We start from the raw sequence: 8,787 nt of genomic DNA on the forward strand, positions 1-8,787 counted from the left end.
TATTTCTACTTTTATATGTAATTAAAAAAAATGATTATAATTCACTCGGTATAAGGTGACATTTTAATGTGCTCTACATTTGTTTTACTATGATTTTTTTTTATAATAGTAAAAAACTGGTTTTTTGGGGGGAGTTTTTTTGCAAACCTTAAGGTTCGAATATATATGTTTATTTATGTTTTAAAAAATTATTAAAATAAAAATAAATTTTTTTTTTTTAAATTCTGACTACTGTCAGAATCCTAAACAAAAAAAAATATATATACTGACTAAATGATTTGTAGTTTAAAACATCAATGATTTTTAAAAAAATTATGAATTGAAAAAAAAATTATAAAACTGTTTTTATTTTTTTAAATTGTGACCACTGTCAGAATCCTTCGGAAAACTTCTTTGAACAATGTTATAATGTGTAAAATAATTTTCTAAACATGTAAAAATATTATCTAAGAGTCCTACCTCCTTCGAAGAAGACGAAAATGACGAGAGATTGCTGACAGAAGCCGCCGACCGCACGGAGAGATTCAAACAGTTTGAATATATTAGGGAGTCTGCCGCTTTGAAAACCCCTTCTTTAGGCGCTCCCTACCCTCGCGGCATCTAGCGGAGCCCCTAGTCAACTAATGTCCAACCTTCTGCGCAAGCGCCACTTGCAACCTTCCACTCTTATGTCCTATTTATTTTGAAAGAGTAAATATCTATTTTGTATTCGATTAAACGTCTTTATTTCACCAGATTAATCTGTAATGGCAGCATTTCCTCCTGGCACGGCATCTCTATTAGAAGAAGTCGACAGTAAGTGCGAAGAGAGAACAAAATCTTTACTAGTAGCTGATGGGATTATGTGATTTGTGTTAAAAAAAAATAAATATGTTTTTGTTAAGAAATCAGTGTGGCTATTCAGTGTTATCGTCTACTAAGATATTTCTCACCATATACAAAGATAATTTAAGAACATTTGTCTTATAACAATCTTATGATTAGAAAGCAATCGAATATAATTAATTAGTACTCTCTATGAGAGGATGGTTGGTAAATGAAACATATTTAGTTGTGCCAACATTTCTGGCCTTCATCAGAACTAAGAACTAAAAACAAGATAACAGCCATAATGAATAAATAGAAGCGTAAAATAACAAGAAACAACAGATAATGTAGGTACATAAGTAGTACTGTGGAAATTCCTTAGTGTAATATTATAAGAATTAAAACTATAAATAATACTATAATGGGAATATAGCAGTATTAAAATTAGGAATGAATGAAGAAAATAATTTAATTAGTTGAGGTGAAGAAAACGTCCAATTAGAATATTTTATATCCTATATTTTGAAATATAATAGTTGACTGCATGAAGTGAATTGTAGGAAGATAGTCCGGGTGGCAGTCAATAAAGGTATCAAAATTGAAAAAGAAAACTATTTTGATACTTTTGTTGACCACCACCTGGACAATCTTCCTAAAATATTCTGTATTTTGTGCTTGTACGTTTCAGGATATTATCCCATATTCATATCCTCATATTTGTTATTTTTATCAATTTCTATTTTGAAATCTTATCATATATACTTAATAGTCTAAAAAGTTAATTTTCTTAAAAGTTTTCTTTACCTCAACAATTTAAAAAATTAACATAATCACCTCCCTGAAAAGAAAATATAGAATAAAATAGTTTAAATAAGGCCTAGACGATTTTCATATATGTATTATTGTCTTCTTCCATGCTTAATTTTAATAATACTATATTCCCTGTCTATTATTATATATAGTTCCAATATTATACTATTACACTATTCATTCTTCAATACTACTTATATACCTATATTATCTGTTATCTTCTTATGTTTCTTGTTATTCTGTACTTCTATTTAATCATTATGGTCGCTTTCTTGTTTTTTGATAAAGGCATGAAATTTTGATAGAAACGGCACTAATAAGTTTTTATTTATTTGTTTTCTTTACTGATCGCAACTATCTTCTCTATATTTATAAATCACAGTCAACAATAGTTAATAAACACATCATTTAATAATTGATAAACGCATTAATTATCTTTCATTAACATAGATAATGCTGCTTTGCTTTTATTGTGGTGCATCTGATAAAAAAAATATATATATAATAATTTATTTTTAATATGCCATATTCCAAAGATAATATAGCTGACTATGATTATTTTCTCTCACAGTCTTACAGACTTCCAAAGCTAGTAGAGCTAACACAAAGTAACACCTGCTTAAGGTACAATATCAAACACAAAAGAAAAAAAAATTGTCAGATGTTCCACTAATTCAGCAAAGGCAGCGATATGACTAACAATAGTGAGAAAAGTTATACTAATGCATATTGTTTTTCGTAATTTTAAATCCAAAATGTAATTAAACGTTAATTGACTGTATGTAATATATAAAAGGAAAATGGAGTCCGGGTGCAGCATTCAAAATAACTCAGATAGTAAATTAACTATTTCTGTGAGCCAACTTTTCGTCCCACTTAGCAGAACTAAAGAAAGTACAAACAATTAAAATAATGTAATAAAGTAAGAGATAACATGAAATAAAATTAAACTAAAGTATGGCTAAAATGATTTAAAATATGTGAAAGTTTAGATAAAAATGAACAAAGAAAATAAAAATAAAAATAAAATGTACGGTGAAAAGTGTAAATAAACAACAATTACAAAACATTAATCGGAAATTATTGAAAACGGGAATAAAAGTAAATAAATGAGTAGATATAAAAGAAATATAAAAATACAGCACTCACGGCTGTAGAGCTGTAGCTCAAGACGGGAAATAAGAGTAATAAGAATAATTTTATATTTAAATTTAAGTTCTGAGTTTATCAGGAAATGTGATTCATTTATTATCCTTTTTGATCTTAAAACTACTGAAAGATAGTAAATACACTAAGATTCATACTGAACTATATCTTAGGTAAAAAATATATTTAAGAGTAAAATATATTTAATATTTTTTCCACTGGAAATAAATTAGCTTAAAAACCATTTAAATAAATAGAATAGTAATAAAATATAAAGCAATCAAACATAAATTGACTTAAGATTTTAATGCCGATACCACTAAACACTCTCTGCATACATCCTTCTAGTGATGCACCTCCAAACCTAATTATATTAAATCAGTTTTAACGCAATCCTCCTATCTACGTTTTGGTCTACCCCTCAGACGTTTACCCATCGATTCAGTGTTTATTAAAATTTTAGGGATGCTCGTTTACTAATCCCAACAACCTTGCACGCCCAGGTTATATGTTGCAATGCTATAACTTGAATTATATTTATCGGGTGTAGGTCCCTTAATTAGTTATCCATAACTATTTTTTTTTTATTTAACGTTCTCATTTAATTTTGATGTATTTATTATCTAAGTTGATCTTAAACTACAGATAGATCGTAAATGCATCAAAATGACTCAAAACTATGTTAGGTAAAAAATGTATTAAGAGGGTTGGGAATTATGGTCGCTATATCCTTTGTCAGAGAGAATAAATTAGTATATAAACCATTTAAATAAATATACTGTTAATAAAATATAAAGTAATCACACATAAAATGACAAAACCTAACAAAATTTTTTTATCTAAAGTTCTGATATAATCTTAAGACTACTGATGGATAATAAATGCATCAAAAATACGGATTAGGTAAAAATATATCTAAAACGTTTGGTGATTTTTTGCCTTAATTAGGAGTAAATTAGTATAAAACGATTTATTTAAATAAACAACAAATTATTAATAAAATATAAAGCAATCAGACATAAAATAACTTCAAACCTTTCATTCTAAGAAATTATTATCAATCCAAGAATTAATAAAATAAATGATCAAAATATTCTTAAGAATTCTAAAAGGTAATGCCTGTACGGTTTTTCTACAATCCTATAAAGATTTTTTGTCTTTTTCTCAATAAATGATTAGCTCTGTCCAATTGCGCATTATTAATTTTTTAGCTGACAGGCGTCATTATGGTTTATAATTATTATAATATTCTATTTATTTAAATGGTTTTTAAACTAATTTATTTTCAGTGGAAAAAGATATTAAATATATTTTACTCTTAAATATATTTTTTACCTAAGATATAGTTCAGTATGAATCTTGGTGTATTTACTATCTTTCAGTAGTTTTAAGATCAAAAAGGATAATAAATGAATCACATTTCCTGATAAACTCAGAACTTAAATTTAAATATGAAATTATTCCTATTACTCTTATTTCCCCTCTTTTAGTGAGTGCTGTATTTTTATATTTCTTTTATATCTACTCATTTATTATATTTCGATAATAATCATAACCATGATCATAATAAGATTCTTCACACCGTACAGTTACTTTTTAACCATTAAATTTAGACAATATCTGATTTAAAATAATGCCATTAGCATATTTAAACTTGTAAAATGAATAAACTAAAAGTAAACTTCTTGGAGATGACAATACTAAATTCAAGGTTATACATCATATTCCCTTTTTTATCGATTCCTCGTAATTACTATTCTTTGTTATATCTGTGCCTCAAATCCTTATAAAGATTTTCTGCTCATTAAACTAAGTCTTTGTTACAATCTTGGTAAATAAAATGTGTATTTTATGTAAATATATATGTTCTCCTGACCATCATTTCTGTAACTCTATTCCACAGTCAGTTTGGTAATATTAATTGATTTAATTACAATTTTAATTTAATATCCTGCTTCACAGGTAAGTAGTAGGTGCCATATTTGTTTAGTGAAAACAAAACTATTAGAAATATGAGTTACATTAAAACACGATTGCACAATGTAGTGCCTGTTAAATACACCTAAATATTGTTTTGTACTTTTGAATAGTTAGTTCAAACCTGTAATTATTTAGGTCATAATTTAAAAATTATGTTTGATGTTTCTATCTTAAACGAGGAGAAGATGGTTGGGGGCGCGGTCAAAGTAAAAAACAAATAAGTTAATGTAACTTATTTAATCGTGCCAGCGTTTCTATAAAACTTAAATAAAACAAATAATTTAAAATATTTTCTGATGCCTAAGTTTTTGATTATCAAGTGTCCTGAAATACTGGGTTGTTCTGTTTTTAATCATATTGTACAGTGTCCTAAAAAGTAGTTCTGGTAGGCACAAAAAATCCTGAGTTCAGTTTTAATAGATTAAATGAATTTTTTTAATTATTTTAAGATTCTGCTTCGTAAAAGAGAATAAGGGTGAAAACTTTTAAGATTTTATTCGTCAATTCAAATTATGTTAACCCAATGTTGACCATGAATGTCTGATTTTAATATCTGATTATTTTAAAGATGTTTTATTGCATTATTCTGGGTTACCTGATTTATGTGTGGTGTTATTTACATATCTGATTTTTAATTTAAAACTCGTATATTGTTATAATAGCACTGTTTCTTATTGTTTAGTTTGAACAATTTAGAATCTACCAATCGTGTAGTACTATAGTTTTCCTGTTGTGATATAAAATTATGTTTTAAAAAATCTGAATCAAAGGAATATTTAAATTTATCATTCATTAGATCAGCTTCAAGCCCATTGAAGCTTTGAAGCACTGAGAGTCAAGAATAATTGATTAATTGATTCAATTACTCATTTTTGATTTCTGGTTGCAAATAAAGAAACCAAAACATTTATGACTAAGGTTATTTCTTATCAACCAGGTTAGGATGACTGAAATCATGTGAGGAGAAAATTAGGACCCAATCAGCTGGACTTTAAGGGAACCTTTTTTTTAACCTAACTCTACCCCAAATTATTTTCTTTTATGATGTTCTTTATCACAGTTTTACTTCTATGATTGGTTTCAGCGAGCCATTATTTGTTGCCACAAGCACTATTTAAAAATTTAATTCCAGAGCTTTTGAATGTTACAAAAAAAAATTTTAGGAACCCGTAAACGTTATTTTAAAAAATAGAACATTCCCAGTTTAATGGGACGTCACCTAAAACTGGGTTAATATTTAAGTGTGCTGATTCTAAAATGTATACAAGAGTAATGAAAAAATCAATAATTAAAAAAAAAAAAATGTACTGCTAAAACCGATGAAGAGTCAGGGGCACAGTACTTAGTGTTGAAGTACTGTTACTAGAACAACAGTTGCGCAAGAAGGTTATTTAGTCAGAATCACACTCAAACTCCAGGTTTTTACCTCAATTATGGGTACCTAATTTATCAGGGGCTGGACGCACTCCAGAGGGCTCCCAAACCCACAGGGCTGACTCACAGCTATAGTCAAACAGAAAATAATTATCTGTCACTGCTGGATTTGAACCCGGGTCCTTGGAGTTGGTAGCATAGTGCCTTGCCCACTGAGCCACTCTGTTTCCCTTATTCAATAAAGAGAATTAAATACATATTTTCTAAAAATTTATGTTGCTTTTATATTCTTATTAATGTGAATGAATATATCTGTGGCTTGGTTATAAATAGTCCCATGTCAATTTTTGTTTTCTATACCAAAAGTTTTCAATCTAGATAAATCTTCAATCTACATCCACCTTTAAATCTCTCTATTTTAATTTTTACTTAAGACATTGGCCTTCGTTAAGGGTACCCACAGTACTCTCAGCTACAATGAAACAGAAAATAATTATCTGCTACAGCTGGATTCGATGGCTTTGGAATAAGTAGCACAGTGCCTTACCATGAACCTTTAATTATTATCTTTAAATTGTGAATGTCATATGATCAAAGGTTTAAAGTAACTATTTACTAGAAAAAAATACTGTTTGTGTTTTTTAGGGAGTAATTTAAAAAAGGGACTTACCATTTACTTGTCAAACTGTATTTTTAATAATAGATTTCATTAAATAAATTAATGTTGTCAAAATAATTTTAGGTAATAAAAAAATGTATTACTTCTTAACTTTATATCAAAACATTGATAACTGAATATTTCTTATTTCAGAGAGGCTTCTTGTTGTTCTGAGGGATGGTCGCACGCTTATCGGTTTCCTTCGTAGCATAGATCAGTTTGCTAATCTCGTATTACACAGGACTATAGAAAGGATACATGTTGGGCAAGAGTACGGAGACATACCTAAGGGAGTCTATGTTGTACGTGGTGAAAATGTTGTCCTTTTGGGAGAAGTTGTGAGTATAATACATTATTTTTATCTTCACTTACTTTACATATGAAATTATGACTGAAAAATTTTGAATCTGAGTTAAAAGTGGAAGTATAATTATTTAAGTCCAAATAACTAATTCTCACAAAAGGGTCTATGTGTGTATATGAACAACCCAGCTCGCAAATGAACAGTTGTTCGGAACTGAAATATGTACTTTAGGTATGCCTGGAAATACATAAGTAAAGGTGGGAAGTGGAACAAAGTGTATACATCCTCGACTCCAAAGCGGCTTAAGGCTGTTGATAAAAACTATCTTTGAACAATCATGACAGAACTGGCATTTTCAGAAAAGTTAGTTTAATTGACCAGGGCTCCCAATATATCGAGGCTGCCTTTCTCCCTACGATGCTATTCGACCTCACATTGAAGAGAATAATACAAGAACATTGCACGAGTCCTGGGTGGAGTACACATTATATATAAATTTAAGTGAAAAAAAAAAAAATGAAACAAAGGAATGTTTGAATTCATTATTACATCAGTTTCCAGCCCATGCCTTGAAACACTGTGAGTCATAAATAATATATAACTGTTTTGAAATGTACAAGGATTAATTTAATCTCAAAGAAGGATGGTGTGAAAGTTGTGCACACACCAGATTTTTATCTTTAATTTTTCTTATTTGAACTGGCTAAAAATTCATCATATATATAACAAAACTTTTATGATTATAAGTTAGCTGTAGTATAATAAAAATTAAATATTCATTTATATATAAAATTGTAAAGAAGTTTTAAAAAATTATTTTCAATTTCAGACTCAAGAAAAAGAGAATAATTTACCTCTGAAGCGAGTATCTATTAAAGAAATCAAAGAAGCACAACAGAAAGAACAAGAATCTAAGCTAGAGCACGAAAAACTGTTAGCGAAAGCGCTAAAAGAAAGAGGACTCAATTATATTCCAGACTTAAGCCACGATGATATGTTTTAAACATATTTTTCCTTCTTAGCTAGTTTATTAACGACTCCCTCAAATTTTGAATAAAGTTAAGATCGAAAATAAAGACTAAATTATTGAAACTCGCGATGTGGTATTAGATTTTACTTTACTTTTAAATAAGTTTAATATTAATTTTTTTTTTCTCATTATGAGATGTCCTTTGTGAAAGAGAACTTTATGATGTAGATATATTTGTAAATATTATATTTAATTGTAAATTTAAAAAAAATAGAGCAAGAGTTGTAAAAATATTTGTTCAGAATTATATTTTGTAAAAATTATTTTTATAAATCTCAGGAAGTTTATAACATTTTTCTTTGTAACAAGAAGTTTATTATTGTAAAGCCTGTTTAATTTTAGTATTTTGTTTATTGATTCAGTGTTGTAAGAAAATGTTTTTAAAAAATAAGGACTTATTTAATTTTTGTTTTTGTTTTTAAAGGAATAAAAATAAGCTTAGTAGATATTTCCGTTGAGCAAAACTTCCTAATGACCATTTAATTAGTTTTTGACTTCCTTAATCTTTTCTTTGATGATCAAATTGTACAACATCAAGTAGACAGACAATAGAAAGAAATCTTGGTTCAAACTTTTTATTTGGGCTCAAAACTGAGACCAACAGATACATAAACTCAAATTTAGTTATTTCAAGTATAGTATATACTTGGATAGGACTATTTATATATTTATGTGCAA

General features: G+C 28.0%; 1 protein-coding gene and 1 long non-coding RNA gene across 2 annotated transcripts in view; one reads left to right on the forward strand and one right to left on the reverse strand.

The window, feature by feature from the left end:
* LOC136797288 (uncharacterized) overlaps positions 1-575 on the reverse strand; it is a 173,880-nt gene extending 173,305 nt beyond the window's left edge. Inside the window, exon 1 of the long non-coding RNA XR_010845143.1 lies at positions 460-575. This is a non-coding gene — a long non-coding RNA (uncharacterized lncRNA). The remainder of the gene's footprint in view (positions 1-459) is intronic.
* A 62-nt stretch (positions 576-637) lies between these two features.
* On the forward strand, positions 638-8,557 carry LSm1 (U6 snRNA-associated Sm-like protein LSm1). The gene is made up of 3 exons (XM_014416687.3): positions 638-795; positions 6,929-7,113; positions 7,909-8,557. Exons 1-3 carry the CDS (start codon positions 747-749, stop codon positions 8,080-8,082), a joined length of 408 nt encoding a protein of 135 aa, XP_014272173.1. The 5' UTR covers positions 638-746; the 3' UTR covers positions 8,083-8,557.
* Positions 8,558-8,787: the final 230 nt, after the last annotated feature.

This window comes from Halyomorpha halys, unplaced genomic scaffold, assembly GCF_000696795.3.
Source record: "Halyomorpha halys isolate HHAL.00 unplaced genomic scaffold, Hhal_1.1 Scaffold131.1, whole genome shotgun sequence".
NCBI lineage: Eukaryota > Metazoa > Arthropoda > Insecta > Hemiptera > Pentatomidae > Halyomorpha > Halyomorpha halys.

Coding starts and splice junctions, on each gene's coding strand:
- LSm1 (XM_014416687.3), top strand. CDS start 747: ATGGCAGCATTTCCTCCTGGCACGGCATCTCTATTAGAAGAAGTCGAC. Junction 796..6,928: donor TCTATTAGAAGAAGTCGACA/GTAAGTGCGAAG, acceptor TTCTTATTTCAG/AGAGGCTTCTTGTTGTTCTG. Junction 7,114..7,908: donor TTGTCCTTTTGGGAGAAGTT/GTGAGTATAATA, acceptor TTTCAATTTCAG/ACTCAAGAAAAAGAGAATAA.